Source organism: Pinus tabuliformis, chromosome 5_1 (assembly GCF_031772625.1).
Source record: "Pinus tabuliformis cultivar Carrire ecotype Pingquan chromosome 5_1, CPIR1, whole genome shotgun sequence".
Taxonomy (NCBI): domain Eukaryota; kingdom Viridiplantae; phylum Streptophyta; class Pinopsida; order Pinales; family Pinaceae; genus Pinus; species Pinus tabuliformis.
Window position 1 is genome coordinate 728,681,939 of NC_142305.1, and position 18,936 is coordinate 728,700,874.

General features: G+C 37.0%; 1 protein-coding gene across 1 annotated transcript; it reads left to right on the forward strand.

Moving 5' to 3' along the window:
• Positions 1 to 17,129: 17,129 nt before the first annotated feature.
• On the forward strand, positions 17,130 to 18,284 carry LOC149167010 (S-adenosylmethionine decarboxylase proenzyme-like). The gene has a single exon (XM_089430334.1). The coding sequence runs from the start codon at positions 17,130 to 17,132 to the stop codon at positions 18,282 to 18,284; it is 1,155 nt and encodes a 384-aa protein (XP_089286460.1).
• The last annotated feature ends 652 nt before the right edge of the window (positions 18,285 to 18,936 follow it).

Sequence of the window (18,936 nt, forward strand, 5' to 3'; positions counted from 1 at the left end):
CAGAAATAGAAGTCCATCTATTTTTCCCAACATGACCAATCATCCATAAACAACATTCTGCAACTCATAGACCATGATCCATATGTCTAAAAATAGACTTTGCGCCATAATTTGCCTGCGGGCCCACTTAGTGAAGGCGACTCCTTTCCACTAAGCTCCATCATCTTGTTGCATTCTAAACACCCATCAAGGAATAATGTTCAATTATCGACACTGCATGATACCAAACACAATGACACATTGGTGTATTCTTTGAATTTGAATCTTAAAGTGTAAAAGAATCAAGAGAGTGTGGGGATGAGTAAGTCCTGGTTCCTCAAACCATCTATAGCTATGTGTATGGTTTAACAACTTCGATTTAATTGGAAGGAATTATGTAAAGGAGGAGTGGTGTGAATTTAGAATTCATTGGTCAGTGAGCCAATAAAAGAATCAACCTTGGTGAGTTATCAGTTTCAGCGTGTTCCATTAAAGTTGTGAATGCTAGCATGTTGGACCAGTCAGGATTAAGAAAGTTAGGTCCATTATTACACAAGGATGTAAGAAACTTGGTCGTGACTATTTAGAGGTTGATCCTTCATCTTTGTTGACTGCACTAAATGGGAAAATAAAAGTTTCACCCAAACTAGACTTTAAGTGAAGGTCAGCCTCTAGGAGAAAAGGCAAAGGTAAATAAAACCTAACCCCTTGATCACTCCAATCTGGACCCACATAGTTTGGAATCATGCCATTATTAAATGGGAAAGGATGAAAGATAATGGTTTGTTGTTAATTTAGGAATCTAGCTTAGTGAATAAGGAGAGTCCAACTTCATAAATTGAATAAGTGTTGCCATATACAATAGAAGAATAAGGACGCAGATGCGTGGGGTTTGAAGGGAAGAGAAGAAAAGGAAAAAGATGATGCCACACTAATAATTGAAAACATAGTCCTAGGTTTATTTGGTAGGATGCTATAAGGGCCTGCCATCATATCGATATTATAGCTTTCGAACATTAAAAGGGAAATTGCAACTAAGATTTCCCAAGATTGAGGAAGAAATAATCTTGTGGAGTAGGGAGAAAAACCCAAGATGTCTCATTTTATAAAAGCAGTGGAAATGAATGGGCCGAGATAGTGAAGAGACGTGTGGCAGAGAAGGTAGAGGAATTTGCATTAGAAGGATATAGAGAAACACTAAGAGCTAAAGAGGAGTTGTTAAAGTATTTTTGGAAGTAGAATACATCCAGGAAAGAGGAGAAGATTCATGTGGTGAGGAGGTAAATCTGGTCTTTGAATTTTTTTTTGATAAGGAATTTGGTAGCAATGTTACTATGATAACATTTGAAGACAGAACCATTAGTGTTCTCAAGACTATGGAAGAAAGGAACATGTAGCTAGAAGACTGCAACAGAACCTGATTATGGTTGAAGAGTGAAGAGGACAAGAGATCCCCAAGACGAGAGAACAAGTGAAGTTATCAAGAGGTGAGCAAGACGTGCAACAACCAAAGAGAAGTAAGGAGTGCTAAAGAGGTTTGAGTGGAGAGAACTAGAAAAACACCAATAGCAAAGGGGAGGTGAGATGTTTAGGTAACAAGAAATGGATAAGACTTGTAACAAGGGATTGTCTACAGTTCATAGTGGGGAGGAAAAGGCTCACAAAAAGGGAGAAAAAGATAAGACTATTGATGGCCATAATCAGGGTTCAAAGAAAAGCCACAACAAAGGTGAGAATGAAACCGAGAAAAATGGTGTGAGGAGGTTGAGTGATGAATAGTTTGAAAGGGAGACGATTGAGTTGAAGGCATACATTGATGTATTAATGTAGCTTCTACAAAGCAGGGAAGAATACCATAGACAAGAATTAATTAGGAGGTTCAATTTATGTGTCAAACGTAAGAGTTTTAAGAATAAATCCCCTAAATCCAGAGAGCTAGGGAAGCAGAGGATGAGGACATTGATAAAATCTTGGATGGAAGAAGAAAATCGCAGAGTAGTTGAGCCCAAAGAAGAAGTAGAAGGGGGATCACTAATTGGAGATAAGGAAATAATATTGGTGGAAAGTCTCATGGATTGTGAGAGAAGTCCAAACTAGCAAGTGATGCAAGGAGCCCCAATAGAGGCTCAAGGACTTAATATTTAAAAAAAAAAAAATGTTTTTCATGTTCAGGACATAATCATGATGATAAAGGGCAACCATCATAATATCTCATGAATGGGGGAGACATTCTTAGAAAACAGGATGAAGAGAGATTTTCTGGAAGTCTCATGAACTGTATGGAAAGTCTAGAACAAAAAAAGTAACTGCAAACTAATTATGGTGATAAGCAGGAAAACCTAATAAAGGAATGGATGGAAAAAGCACCAAGTGAAGCTACAAGGCCTTTTGTGTTTAAGATTGATGAATTTCATGTGAATGCAAGTCTTGCAGGAGAGGGGAATGGACAACTAGCCCAAAGTTAGAATGAGAGTACTAAGTTGTTCCATGGAGACAAATTTAATATTTAATTGATGGACAGTCCTCAAGGAAGGATGAGGTAGCTTCTCAAATAAGGTAGCAATAAGAAATATAATTGTTCCCTGAATATAGACAAGGAGAAATGACCCACAAGCAATTTCCAAGAGTGGGCATGGTACTTCCTTAATGAAAGAAGAGCTTAGATTTGTTAAGTATGGAGAGGTGGAAGTTCATTTATGTGAACCAAAGTAAGGACTAATCCTAAGAGAGGATGATCTCTATGATTAAATGAGGATTTTCTTAGCTTAACACAATGAAGGGATGTTGATAACATTAGAAGAGGAGGAAGAAATAAACACATTGTTAGCTAATTGTTTATATGAGTTTGAATTTGTAGGTATTGATCACTATGGAGATGAACAAGTGACAAAGATCATTGAGCAGGAAAAACCTCAGGAGGAGCTGAAGTATGTTGATGAGGAACAAAAAAAAGAATCTAATGCGGTAGGTGGACAACCTCAAAGAACTATCACAAAAGGATATGTAGAGTTCTCTCAAGAAGAATGTGGGAATAATGCATTGAAGGAAGCTGATGTGTTTAAAGCTTCCAAGGATTTAGATAAAAAGCAGATTGTTGGAAGCATAACCGAGGATGCAGTGGACAAAAAACATATGTTGTTAGAAGTAGAAGGATAAGAAAATAATGATGAGATTATTATGTCTTAGGAGAATTTGTTTCTTTCACAATCAATGAGTAAAAGGAAACAAACAGTAATAGAGACTTGCCAACTATTTTGAACTATGTATTTTATTTACAACTATGAGGATGCAGGTGAATGGAGATCATATTATGAGGTGAAGATTGGGATCCTGCAGACACTGATAAGATTGACTAATGTAAACAACATGTTCCATCAAGAGTGTGGAGTGTACCTGGAGGTTGAGGAAATCATGATGTTGATGAAGGGAGTATCTAGGAAATGATATAGTGATGACAAAATAATGATTAGATTCAACACTTGGCTAATAAGAAAGGATTGCAACAACATGGAGAAGCTGAGATAACTGCAAAACAAAATATGGGATTGTGGAAGGAGAAGGACAACTGACATCTACTGACTTTGCAATATTGTCTCAACAAGGTAAGGGAGCATAACAAAATGAAACTTGGGATAATGGCAGACTGAATTTAGGACTGAAGTAGTAGCATGATCCAGCATATGGATAACTATAAAGTAAGGTATGGGATCTAGGAGAACTGAATGCAACAATAAGCCAACAAGGCAAGCAAAGTGGGCAACTGCAACATAAAGTTTGGGACCCTAGAGGGTCTCGTAAATTGAAGGAATTTGACCTGGAGGTCAAAAAATTTCTACCTGGGGAGTTTGATGCATGAGCATCAGCCCCATGTTTTCCAAACTAAGAGAGGCCATGTAAATTCTAGAAAAGATTTTCTTTTTAAACAAATTAGGAATGTGGGCTATAATTTTCCATGTGTCCCATTTCCATTTTGTTGAGTTAGTTTGTTTTAGTATAGGCCAAGTGAGTCTTTGTAAATGCAATGGTATATGGTAGGAATCTAGTAGTTTTAGTCTCTCGAAAAAATGTCCCATTCAAAGCAGGCTAACTCCTTCACCAGGGAAAATGGCTCACCAGGGACCGAGTTCAGCAGAAGTTCCCCATCTCATGGAGGAAATCAATGCAACGGGGACCATTGCTTCCTAAGGGGGGAGGAATGATCTAGGTGGATATTGGTGGCCACGTGCCAATTCCACTTGGACCAACAATGTTTGTATATGTAAATGTGTGTGTGCATGATAGAGCTATAGATGTCTCCGAGGGATTAGCAGCTTATGAATATGGATAACGATCACTTCCTAGATGCAATTATGACGATATGCATGTAGAAATTATGTTGTAGATTTGCAACTTCTCATGAAGTTTTAATCAAAATCACAAGACACAAACCTACTCTACTGCTATGCGAAAGTTAACTAGAAATTTAGAACACATATTTTAGACATGCAATAATAATTTACACACATGCACACAATATTTTTTTCTAGGGAAAGAAATCTTCCAAAAACCCCAATGTCTACTTGCATTATTCTGAAGAATAAAGATGTATTACAATTGATTTTCTAAATTGAGCATAACATCCAAGTGAATAACCTATCTCTCTGCTAACTGAGAAGCTATGACCCATACTTAGTCAATTTACTTGAACAATTCCTAAGAAATTAGGCCCTTTTTATTTAGGGTTGTGTAATTCCCAAGGTCGATCATCAGACTACATGCAACAACTTTATAATTAAGACTAGTTTGGAACTAATGTTGCATTACCTTGGAATCTACACCATGGTTGGGGAACTTGAATTATCTGCATTCACTAGCTATTTTGATCTGATTAATTAGTTAACTAGATGATCACTAAGTTTGACTAAAGTCCCACTTCACAATTGACCTTCCACGAGTTCCTCCAACAATTGGAACTAGTTTAACTAAAAACAACTTGAGATAACTAACTTTGATTGCTAAAAATTAGCAATCACACATGCTTAACTAAACTCTAACTCCTGAAACTTGAATTTACTAAGTAAAATAGGATACATAAGCCATGTCACACAAGTTAATTACATCCAAGTTTTTTGTTGATGTGGAAATTCTTTTTTTTCTCAAATTAATCAAGGAAAAATAAAATTCAGAATTTCTTGCTGCATTTTTCAACACTCCCTCTCAACAAGAAAGGGATTATCAACCACCTGTATCCTACACCCGTGGAACTCGAACTTCCCTCTTGCAAATGCCTTTGTCAAAATGTCAACATCTTGTTCCTCTATCGAAATGTATTGTAGCAACATTATCCACCTCTTCACATAGTCCCGTAAATGATGATACTAGATATCTATATACTTGGATCAATCGAGAAAAAAAAGTTTTTGAGATAGCTTGATGCAACTATGATTAACACAATAGATCACACTTGGATCCATCATCTGACCAAATAATCCAACAAGTACCTTTCTCATCTAGATCATGTCAAATGTTTCTTGACTTGTAGCCATGCATTTTTCTTTTTCCGAGCTGAGCGCCACAAATATTTGCTTCCTTCTATACTAGGAAACAACTGCAAACTCAACACTAAAAATTCCATCTAATATACTTTTTCGGTCTAATGGACTCCTTGCCCAATTTGCATCTGTTAAGCCATACAACTTCACTCCCTCTATCCATTTGTATCATAGTCCAAACTGGGTAGTTCCTCTAAGGTACCGTATAACATACTTAGATGCCTTCCAAAATAATTTGGTAGGCCTAACCATACCTTGGCTTAGCTAGTTGACTACATAACACATAGCTAGGCATGTGTTCACAAGATACATTAGTGAACCCACTAGATGTCAATAAATTGTAGCATCCACTTATTCACCTAAAGTGGCATCCTCATTCATCTAGTTGGTTGCTAGAGGTGTCTCCATGGGTTTACAACTCTCCATGCAGATCTCTGTAGTATCTCATTTGCATACCTTTCCAGACTTCCAAACTGAGGAAGTAGTGCATCAGACCCATGTCTTTCATTTCAAACTCCCTTGCAAGGTCCTCCTTGTAATATCTAATCAGTTGTTCATCACAAGTTAAAATTAAATCATCATCATATAAGACAATAATAATCAATTTACCTTCTACAAAGATATGATAGAGGTTTGAATCTACCTCACTTTTGGTGAAGCCCAAACCAGCGAGATAATTGTCACTCCCGGTGTACCAAGCACGAGGTGCTTATTTAAGACTGTACAATGCTCTCTTGAATATGCACACATGAGACTCCCGATCAAATGTCTTAAATCCTTTTGGTTTCTCAATGTACACCTCCTCCTTAATAACCCCATTGAGAAATGTTTTGTTTACATCCATTTGGTGGATCTTCCACCCCATCTGTCCAGCTATAGCAAGAAATAATCTAATGGATGAGTACCTTGCTACAAGAGAAAAGGTATCCTCATAGTCAATTCCCTCAACTTGAGAGTACTCCTTGGCTAGAAATTTGGCCTCATACTTCTATATGCTTCCATCTGTTGCCTGCTTCACCTTGAACATACATCTAAAACCCACAACTGATTTATCTGTTGGTATTGGGACCATTTCCCAAACACTTTTATTTGCAATGGATTCATATTCCTCCACCATTGCATCGACCCATATATGTTGCTCTACTTCTTCCTTGAAAGAGGATGGCTCAATCTCTACAAGCTCAATCTTTAGAGACATGTAGCGAGTGTATCGATCAGGTGACCTTCTCTACCTGCGTTGATTTGAAGGAGCACCCACATTCTTCCTCGCATCCTGCATAAATATCTCAACTTCATTGATCCTTTTTGTTCCTTCTCTGGATGGTTCTACTTGAGTGGTTGTCTCCACTCTCTGCTCCTCAATTTGTGGTTACTCCACAACTTCTTGAGGTTCTTCTATTGGAGCTAAAATTTCCTCTTCTAGTGGGATCTGAATCCCCCCATCCAGAGAGCACCACATTGCTTTCTCCTCATCAAACTTTAAATCCCTTCACACAACTGTCATTCCGAGGAATTGCAAGTACTCACGGTAGTTATGGAGATTTTCCGTGTAACCCAAAAATACCCCAAACTCTACTATCGGCTCAAGATTCTTCCTTGATTCTTTGGAGACATGGTAGTAAACAAAGGCTCCAAAAATCCTAAAGTGCAACACATCTGACTTCCTCCTAGAGAAAACCTCGTTTTTTGTTATCATACCAACAAAAACCTTAGGAGGAGCTGAAGTATGTTGATGAGGAACGACAAAGGAAGCTAATGTAGTAGGTGGACAACCTCAAAGAGCTATGACAAAAGGATATGTAGAGTTCTCTCAAGAAGAATGTGGGAATAATGCATTGAAGGAAGCTGAGGTGTTTAAAGCTTCAAAGGATTTATATGAAAACAAGATTGTTGGAAGCATAACTGAGGATGCAGTGGACGAACAACAGGTGTTGTTAGAAGTAGAAGGAGAAGAAAAGAATGATGAGATTATTGTGTCTTAGGAGAATTTGTTTCTTTTGCAATTAATGAGTACAAGGAAATAAACAGTAATAGGGACTTGGTAACTATTTTGAATTATGTATTTTATTTATAGCTATGAGGATGCAGAAGAGTGGAGATCATATTATGAGGCGAAGATTGAGATCCTGCAAACACTAATAAGATTGAATGGTGTAAACAACATGTTCCATCAAAAGTGTGGAGTGTACCTAGAGGTTGAGGAAATCATGACGAAGGGAGTATTTGGGAAATTATATAGTGATGACAAAATGATGATTGGATTCAACACTTGGCTAACAAGAAAGGACTGCAACAACATGGAGAAGGTGATATAAATGCAAAAAAAAATATGGGATCATGGAAGGAGAAGGAAAACCAACATCTGCTAAGTTTGCAAGATTGTCTCAACAATGTAAGGGAACATAAAAAAATGAAACTTGGGATACTGGCAGGATGAATCTAGGACTGAAGAAGTAGCATGATCAAGCATATGGATAACTACAAAGTAAGGTATGGGATCTAGGAGAATTGAATGCAACAATAAGCCAACAAAGCAAGCAAAGTGGGCAACTACAACATAAATTTTGGGACCCTAGAGGGCCTCACAAATAGAAGGAACTTGACCTGGAGGTCAAAAAAATTCTAACTGGGGAGTTTGATGCATGAGCATCAGCCCCATGTTTTCCAAACTAAGAGGGGCCATGTAAATTCTAGAAGAGATTTTATGTTTGAACAAATTAAGAATGTGGGTTTTAATTTTCCATGTGTCCCATTTCCATTTTGTTGAGTTAGTTTTTTTAGTATAGGCCAAGTGGGTCTTTGTAAATGTAACGGTATATGGTAGGAATCTGGTAGTTTTAGGCTGTGGAAAAATGTCCCATTCTTAGTGTTTCTAATGGGGCATTTTTTAAGCCAATGTTTGCATACGTAAATGTGTGTGTGCGTGATATAGCCAATAAATGTCTCCCAGGCATTAGAAGCTTATGAATATGGAGAAGGATTACTTACCACCTGCAATTATGAGGAAAGATGCATGTATAAATTATGGTGTAGATTTGCAACTTCTCATGAATTTTTAATCAAAATCACAACACAAAAATCTACTCTACTGCTCTGCGGAAGTCAAACAACAATCTAGACCAAATATTTTAGACATGCAATAAGAATTTACACACATGAACACATTATTTTTCCTGGGGAAAGAAATCTACTAAAAACCCCAATGTCTACTTACATTATTCTGTTGAATAGAGATGTATTACAATTTATTTGCTCAACTGAGCATAACCTGCAAGTGAATAACCTATCGCTCTTCTCACTGAGAAGATCTGACCCATACTTGGTCAATTTCCTTGCACAATTCCTAAGAAATTATGCCCCTGTATTTAGGATTGCGTAATTCCCAAGGTTGATCATCACACTGCATGCAACACCTATATACTTAACACTAGTATGGAACTAATGTTACATTACCTTGGAATCTCCACCACAGTTGGGGAAGTCGAATTATTTGCATGCACTAGATATTTTGGTCTGATTAATTAGTTAACTAGATGATCACTGAGTTTGACTGAAGTCCCACTTCACAATTTACCTTTCACTAGTTCCTCCAACAGTTGGAACTAGTTTAACTGAAAATGACTTGAGATAACTGACTTTGATTGCTATGAATTAGCAATCAAACATGCTTAAATGAACTCTAACTCCTGCAACTCGAATTTACTAAGTAAAATAGGAGACATAAACCAAGTCACACAAGTTAATTACATCCAAATTGTCTATTGATGTGGAAATTCATTTTTTTCTAAATTTAATCAAGGAAAAATAAAATTCAGAATTTCTTGCTACATTTTTCAACACTCCCTCTCAACAAGAAAGGGATTATCAACCACCTGTATCCTACACTCGTGGAACTCGAACTTCCCTCTTGAAAATTCCTTTGTCAATGTGTCAACATCTTGTTCCTTTGTCGAAATGTATTGTAGCAACATTATCCACCTCTCCACATAGTCCCGTAAATGGTGATACTAGATATCTATATGCTTGGATCAATCGTGAAAAAAATATTCCTAGAGAGATTAACGAAACTATGATTAATAAAATAGATCACACTTGGATCCATCATTTGACCAAATAATCCAACAAGTATCTTTCTCATCTAGATCATGTCAAATGTTTCTTGAATTACAACCATGTATTTTTCTTTTTCCAAGATGAGCGCCACAAATCTTTACTTCATGTTGTACTAGGAAATAACTACAATCACAACACTAAAAATTCAATCTAATTTACTTTTTTTTCGGTCTGATGGACTCCTTCCCCAATCTGCATATGTGAATCCATACAATTTCACTCCCTCTATCCATCTGTACCATAGTCCAAACTGGGTAGTGCCTCTCAAGTACCGTAGAACATGCTTAGCTACCTTCCAAAATAATTTGGTTGGCCTAACCATAGCTTGGCTCAACTGCTTGACTACATAACACATATCTAGCCATGTGTTCACAAGATATATTAGTGAACCCACTAGATGTCAATAAATTGTAGCATCCACTTCTTCAACTGAAGTGGCATCCTCATTCATCCAGTTGGTCACTAGAGGTGTTGCCATGGGTTTACAACTCTCCATGTATATCTCTGTAGTATCTCGTTTGCATACCTTTCCATACTTCCAAACTGAGGAAGTAGTGCATGGGACCCATGCCTTTCATTTCAAACTCCCTTGCAAGGTCCTCCTTGCAATATCTAGTTATTTGTTCATCACCAATTAAAATTAAATCATCATCATATAAGACAATAATAAGTAATTTACCTTCTACCAAGATATGATAAAGGTTTGCATTTGCTTTACTTTTGGTTAAGCCCAAACCGGTGAGATAACTGTCACTCTTGGTGTACCAAGCACAAAGTGATTATTTGAGACTGTACAATGCTTTCTTGAGTCTGCACACATGAGACTCCCGATCAAATGTCTCAAATATTTTTGGTTTCTTGATGTACACCTCCTCCTTAATAACCCCATTGAGAAATTTTGTTTTCATATCCATTTGGTGGATCTTCCACCCCATCTACCCAACTATAGAAATAATTGATCTAATGGATGAGTACCTTGCTACAAGTGTAAAGGTCTCCTCATAGTCAATTCCCTCAACTTGAGAGTACTCCATGGCCAGAAATTTAGCCTCATACTTCTATATGTTTCCATCTTCTGCGTGCTTCACCTTGAAGATCCATATCAAATCCACAATTGATTTATCTGCTGGTATTGGGACCATTTCCCAAACACTTTTACTTACAATGGATTTGTATTCCTCCACCATTACATCAACCCATATAGGCTACTCTAATTCTTCCTCGAAAGAGGATGGCTCAATCTCGACAAGCTCAGTCATTAGAGCCCTGTAGCCAGTGAGATCGATCAGGTGACCTTCTCTACCTGCGTTGATTTGAAGGAGTACCCACATTCTCCCTCGCATCCTACATAAATCTCTCAGCTTCCCTGGTCCTTTTTCTACCTTCTATGGATGGTTCTGCTTGAGTGGTTGTCTCCATTCTCTACTCCTCAATTTGTGGCTACTCCACAACTTATTGGGGTTCTCCTTTTGGAGCTAAAAGTTCCCCTTCTAGTGGGATTTGAATCTCCCCCTCAAGAGAGCACCACATTGATTTCTCCTCATTAAACTTTACATCCCTTCACACAACTGTCATTCTGAGGGATGGCAAGTACACACGGTAGTTGTGGATATTTTCTGTGTAACCCATAAATATTTCAAACTCTACTATCGACTCAAGCTTCTTCCTCGATTCTTTTGAACATGGATGTAAACAGAGGCTCCAAAAATCTTGAAGTGAAACACATCCAACTTCCTCCCCAAGGAAACCTCCTTCGGTGTAATCATACAAACAATCACCCTCGCTTCTCCCATAATGCTATGATTCTTTCTCTCAACCACCCCATTCTGTTGTGGGCTATGGGGTGTTGTTAACTCTTATTGAATGCCTTCTTTTGCACATAATTTTTTAAATTTATTCGACACATACTCACCTCCATTATCTCTTCTGAGGTCCTTCACCTTCTTCTCGGTTTCTTTCAAAACCGGTACCTTGAATTCTACAAACTTGGAGAATCTCTCATTTTTTTTCCACATGAAGAAGATACAACACTTCTCTAGGAAATTGTCGATAAAAATGAAAAAATATTTGTACCTAGAAGTGGAGGCTGTCGAGCAAGGTCCACATATATCAGGGTGGATCCTTTCCAAGATTACATGTGCTTTGTTGTCCCGATCATGGAATGTGGATTTTTTGTACTTCCCCAAAGTACATCCTTTACATACATCCTGTTGCTCAAGTGCTTCTTTGGGGAGGCCAATGTTTATTTGATACATAATATTCATGGTGCCATGATGCAAATTTCCAAGTCTTCTATGCCAAAGTTCACCAACATCGCGGCTCTACACCTTCTCTGCCTTTTTGCATAATGCAAAACGGTCTTCCACATCTAGCTTATATAGGTTCTTCACACAAACCCCAATATACTTCACCTATCCCGTGGCTATGTGTCTTAGGAATTCCTTTCCTTTGTTGAATATCACATCATAAGAATGGAGTGGTGTAACTACTACAACTCTTACTAACTTTAATGACATGGGGTAGTGTAACTACTACTAAAAACGATGCTATGAACTTTTATGGGTACTATGTTGACCCAACATTTATCTTAACCTCTACAACATTAATAGGAATAGGGAATTTATGATGGTCTCCATATTTTTGGGATCTCTCATGAGTTCACTTCCACCATGGGGGCTTCATCTTGTCAAATATCTTATAGCATTCATTCATAAAGGGAATTTTTTAAATTGAGAAAAACAAAGTCAATATATTGTAGGTAATGGGGGTTGGGATGTGAGGTATATGGATTTTATAGGTATTAGGAGATATAAATGGGGTATTTGGTAAAATTAGGGGATATGTAGTAAAAACAATGACTCTTTTTATTGGAAAGATGTACTTGGGTTGTTGGGTGGGTTCAACAAAAGGATTTTGGGAGGTATTTATTTATATCTAGAAAATTAGAGGTATTATTTAATATCATATTAACATACATGCTATGTCATATGTTCAATGAGTAAGAACTATGTGCCCACCACTCATCACACATCCAAAATATAGTAATGACCTTTGAGAAAAACCACATCTATTGAAGTTAGTTATCAACTAGTGCTTCCTTATAATATCCAACATTGGCATGAGATGTGAGATGTGTTACTTCTAAGGAGATATAGAAACTAATATATCATCCAAATATACTATAATAAATGAATCAAACTATTGGTGTAATACATCATTCATTAGTGTCATAACTGTAGCTAATTTATTACATAAAACAAATGGCACAACCAACTAATTGTACAAACCTTTCCTTTTCTTGAAGGTTTTCTCTTAGTTGTATTCTTGTTTGACACGTTCTTGGTGGTATCATGATTTGAAATCTAATGTTGTGAAGTACTTCGCATGATACAACTGGTCCAATATATCATTGATCTTAGGTAGAGGGTATTGATTCTAGAGTGTAACCCTTTTGGAAAAATCCCTGTAGTTAATACACATCCTCTAAGTCCAATCCTTCTTGGGAATGATAATGATATGAAACCCACACGATGTGGTGCTTTGTTGAACCACTCACTTTATCTACTCCTAGAACATATGTTCTATACAACCCAATATATGTTAATGGGGAGCTAGGCAATAAATCTATCTTGTGTGTCACTTCCCTCTTAGGTGGCATCCCCTTAGGCTCTTGGAGCACCCCTTTGTATGCCTTTAGTGCATCACTCCATGGATGCATTTTCCTTTATTAATTCATCTCCTTGTCTATTCCCTCCCAATAAAACCAAAACTTATTTCTTACTAAAACTAATAAACTTCTTGGCTTGGTTAGCACTTACTACTGAGATATTCGATTTACCTCTGTATTCATTAAGTATATAATAATTGTCATCCTTTATCAGGTCATATTGGTTAGATTTTTGAATGAAGGTTGCATCCCTCATATACATGTAAGGCATTCCAAAAACTACGCCATTCACGTCAAGGGGTGCTACATTTAACTCAATTTCATCAATAAACTTTGCACTAATAGAAGATTTGATCTTACACTGTTTCTTGACCTGGATTTATTTAACCTTGTTCACCCACACCAATAAGCATGGGCTTTGATATTTTTGAAACTTTGATCCAAGCTTGTTGATTATGTTAGTTGCTACGAGATTGGCTTGTGAACTAGAATGAAATGGGGAATCTATCTTGGTTTTCTTGACCTAAATATTGATATGGAATGGTTTTTTCCTCTCCTTATATTCCTTGCAGTGAAGGCTACTCATATTGAATTCCTTCCACATTCAAGTGCAGGGAATACTCTCAACCACATTTGACCTACTTTCTAACTAATTGCTTGAATTTGTGGTTGCAAGGCTCCTTTTCTTTGCACGTTTCTTAAGGTTCATCTCTAGATGTAGTTTCCAACACTTTTCTTCAATTTGACCATTAATATTGTAATTGTTACAATGATTACTTGCAAGATCTACAGAGACTATTGTCTTCTTATCTTTCCCTTTCCGTTTATTCTCTCTTCTTGGAATTTTTTGGGTGCTCTTTCTATTTGGAACCACTTCAATGCCCTTTTTATGACTAACATTTTCCAAGTATGATGCATGTACACATGCCTAATCAATTTTCCTATACTTGAAGAGAATCATTTTCTTTCATAAATGACTATGTAGACCCCCCAAATACTGAAGGAGTACATCTAGGTTCTTGGGAGAGTTACCCAACAAGATATCCATTTTTTTTTTATAATTCAGTGGTGTACTCTTGCACACTATATTGTTTCTTTGCTTGAAGTAACGCTATTGGGTCCATTAGTCCTATACATATCCCATAGGGTAGAATTAGGATTTCATAAGGGTTTTGAAATCCTCCCACTCAGATTTTAGATCACCCTCCACCATAAGTGTCTCCATGTGACATTCCCACTAGGTTAATGCATGGTCCTCTAATATTAATATGGAAAAATAAATCTTTTTCTCCTCTTCTATGTAGTGGAAATTGAAATGGACCTACAACTATTGTAGCCAATGGTTCAAATTTAAGGCATCAATCTCACTTTGGTATGACCTGCTATCCACTTTCACTTTCATTTAAAAAAATATTTGCGAATAGATAATGGTACTGGGACTTGGTTTCTCTTTCTTAGGCTCTTTGCTCATTTTTTTCTAGGTCTCTATGATCTATAGATTTATTCTCTAGTCCGATCTTTGAGTTAGAGCCTCCAACATCATTGAATGGTTCAAGCTTGCTTGCGAACCATGATGAGGAAGGCCATATTATCAGAGGTATCAATGAATTTCTCTTCCATCCCCACAAATATCTCTTATGTTGGATCTCAAGTGTTGTTATGAAAAGAATCATCTATCATGGCTAGGGTTTGCCAATTTTTTGTTAAGCCAAATTCTAGATCCTAAAATTTCCCACAGACACTTAGAAGAAAATTGCTCTAATATTGATATGATCTATAAATAGTCATGGATGTTGTATTGGAACAATTCAACATGGGAGATCTTATAATATTTTAATATATTAGATTTCGGATATTTAATCTCCTTAGATTCTAGATTAATTATTTGCTAGCTTTGTTGAATTTATGAAATAAATGAAACAAAAAATGGAAAGAATAGGGACAAAAAATGCCATCTGAATAATTGAAAGAACACTCACTTTGGGAAAGCTAATACGAGAGAAGAAATAACTAAAAGGTGAGGCCTATACTCTTCTCTGTTTCCTTTGGTGTATAGATCAATCTTTGGGCTATGGGCACGTGTTTTGGACCTTGGAACCTCAAAGAACATTGTTTGATGCTTGAAAATGGCCCCAGAAGGTTATAGACCCCAATTTTCCAAGTTGATTCCTCTAGGTTTTTCAACCTATAAAGTATTTAGATAGATGGAAAATATTATGATGATCTAGTCTGGGTCAATATGGAAATTATCACAAAATTCATGATATTAAAGATTTAAAGGGAGTTTTTTTTTTCTACGATGATAAGTTAAATGTAATGAAACTTTGGTCTCTAGATTCATATATGCAATTAAGACCAAGGGACATAAGGATGTCTTTTTATTTTTCCTAAAAAATAGAAGTTTTTTACATTCAAGGAGAATAAAAAATACATTCCACATAGTGCATGTCACACAAAATTCAAAGTTGTACTAAATTTAGTACATATCATTGAACTACCTATAATTCTACCCACCATTCATTAGGAAGGTAATCTTAAAATGGACACATTTCAAGGGATTACATTAATTTCATCAAAACGCTATTGAGTAATTCAATAAAAGTCTATAAAAAAATAACCAAAATGAACATCAATGCTCACTCAGTCACATACAAAAAGATAAATAACCGAACTTTGTGGTGCAATCATCGCATATTTATTTATGACCTATACTAAATCATCGGGATCCATGTTCAACGAAAAATAGACTTTGTAGAGGCTAAATTGTTCATAATTTTATTTGCAACCATTTAACTTAAACATGCTCTAGAGATTGCAAAGATAAATAACCAAACTTTGTGGTATAATCATCGCATCTTTATTTATGACCTATACTAAATCATTGGGATCCATGTTCAACTTTATATGGGTTTATTTATGACCTATACTAAATCATTGGGATCCATGTTCAACTTTATATGGGTTCTTCTTAGCGTACATGAAAAGAATACCACTCCCATCCTTATTTTGTCAAAAACCCTATTTCCGAACTAAACTTGAAAGTATAAGCTAATTTCAATTGAAATCTCTATAAGCTAATTTCGCTGAGGGGCATTCAATTGGCTCTATAATTGTCAATTGAAGGATAGCATCTTCCTTCCCTTATTTCTATAGGGCTTTCTCGCGGAGTTCATTGTTTCTCTGACGTTCAGGGAACAGAGGGCTTAAGTTTTGGACAACTCTGATGCTCGTTTTACATTTATTTTGCTTTAAGGTCAGATTTTCAATCCCCGCTGAATGCGTGTTCTGTGATTGTCATTTAGATGCCATACTTTTTGTCAGTTGGGCTTACTCCTGATGTCGCTTGTTCTGTGTTAATTCAGAAAGGGCGGATGTTGTGATGGACGCAAAAGGTGATAGGAAGAAGTTTAATAGTAGTTATTCGCAATACGAAACTCCCCTGGGATACAAGACTGAAGACGTTCGACCTCGCGGTGGCATCCACAAGTTCTGCACTGCTGCTTACTCCAACGTGGGTTTTCTTTCTGTACTAGGAATTGATCGACGGAAGTTTGGTTTGTTTTAGGAAACCATGAATCCATTTAGCTGCAATTGTAGATAGTATGCATCTTCGTTATCAAATACTGTTACTGAATATTTTATTGTACAGAATCTCACATCTGGTTTTGGTTTTCATTTCTGTGCAGTGCGTCCGAGAGCCATCCTAATATTCTCAGAGTAGCAACTGTGCACTTAGGATTTAGAATTAGATCGCTAGGAGGTCTGTAAGGCTGTCAGATTAGATTCCTATCCCTCAACGCGCTACCTTGTTTTGTATTCCATCTCTGCTGCAATTCAAAATGGATATGGCTTGTGAAGAAGTGGTTGCCGGCCCGATGACTGCAATTGGTTTCGAAGGATTTGAAAAACGGTTAGAGATTGAGTTTTTTGCATCTTCATTTTTTACTGAATCAGAGGGCAGGGGCCTAAGGGCACTCACTAGAACCCAATTGGATGAAATGCTCAACGCAGCCGAATGCAAAATAGTTTCTGAGCTCTCTAATGAACATTTCGATTCATATCTCTTGTCAGAGTCGAGTCTCTTTGTTTACCCATTCAAGATCATTCTCAAAACCTGCGGGACGACCAAGCTGCTGCTTTCCATCCCTTCGATATTAAGCAATGCAACCAGCCTGTCTCTCTCTGTAAAAAATGTTAAATACACTCGTGGAACATTCATCCATCCCGGAGCACAGCCATTTCCTCACCGAAGCTTTTCTGAGGAAGTGTCATATCTGGATAAGTACTTTGGAGCTCTTGGATCTGGTGGAATGGCTTATGTTATGGGAAATTCCGGAACGTTTTACAACTGGCATATCTACTCCGCTTCTTCTGATGATTTCGCATCGGAGGGTGCGTCTTCTCCAGTTTTTACATTGGAGATGTGCATGACTCAGCTTGATCGCAACTGTGCTTCCCTCTTTTACAAGCATCATTCTAATTCTGCGGCAGAAATGACACTTAATTCCGGTATATCGAAAATTCTTCCTCGGGCGAAAGTCTGTGATTTTGAATTTGATCCTTGCGGCTACTCCATGAATTCTATTGAAGGACCTGCTTTATCTACAATTCATGTAACTCCGGAAGATGGTTTCAGTTATGCAAGTTTTGAAGCCATGGGTTATGATCCTAAGGATTGTGATCTGCAAGCATTGGTGGAGAGGGTGTTAAGTTGTTTCAAGCCTATGATATTCTCTATTGCAGTTCATGTCAATGCTGGCGCTTGTCAATCTTCATGGACCAAACCAATTTGTCCGCAGGGGTATACTTGTGAAATGATAGCTCAACAGGAGCTTAAAAAGAAGGGTAGTGTTATATATTGCACTTACAGAATTTGCAATGCTGACTCTAAATTGGCTTCTAATGCTGGGGAAGAGGAACGTGAAGGAAATGATTATTTGCAAGTGAAAAAGAAGGCAAAGAAGCATATTGAGTGCGATGCCCTGAAAGATTGATACACACATCAAGCTTCTTTCCTAGTGGGTTTTAAATGTTCTACAATTTGCTTCACGATCTCATCAGTTTTGTTGAGTCATCACTTTGTTAGTGCAATATATTGTTCTCTGTGTTGGGGGAGGGTTGTAGCGTCGTACGTTCTCATTTCAACAAAAGACTTGGGTACCAATTTGTTCAACGAAGGAATGAATTATCTTGTTTCTAAGTACTGTAATTGTCATCTATGATCACTTTTTTATAACTGGTCATTCGAATGTGATCTACAACTATAACACCTTAGTTGTTTGATTCTTAAGGTGTTATAGTTGTTCATGTGTGAGGATCCCCATCAACTAAAATATTTAGATCACATTCGAATGTGATCTAAGTGGTCATTCGAATGTGATCTACATGTGGTCATTCGAATGATCAACAAAAATCAACTAAAAATCATGTGATCATGCTTGGATATTTCATCTTTGATGTTGCTCTAATCATGTTCTTAAGAAATTTGGTCTTGAGAGACACTGTTTGCTTGTGGTCATTTATTTATCTTCCTCAAACTTGCAAAAAAACTACTACTTTTTCTGCCAGGAAATGTAAGATTATCAAAAGGGAGAGGTGATAAATATATCTATTTGTAACATTTACATAAAAAAACTAAGCATTGGT

Excerpts from the sequence above, each read along its gene's own strand:
- LOC149167010 (XM_089430334.1), top strand. The coding sequence starts at position 17,130 with ATGGATATGGCTTGTGAAGAAGTGGTTGCCGGCCCGATGACTGCAATT.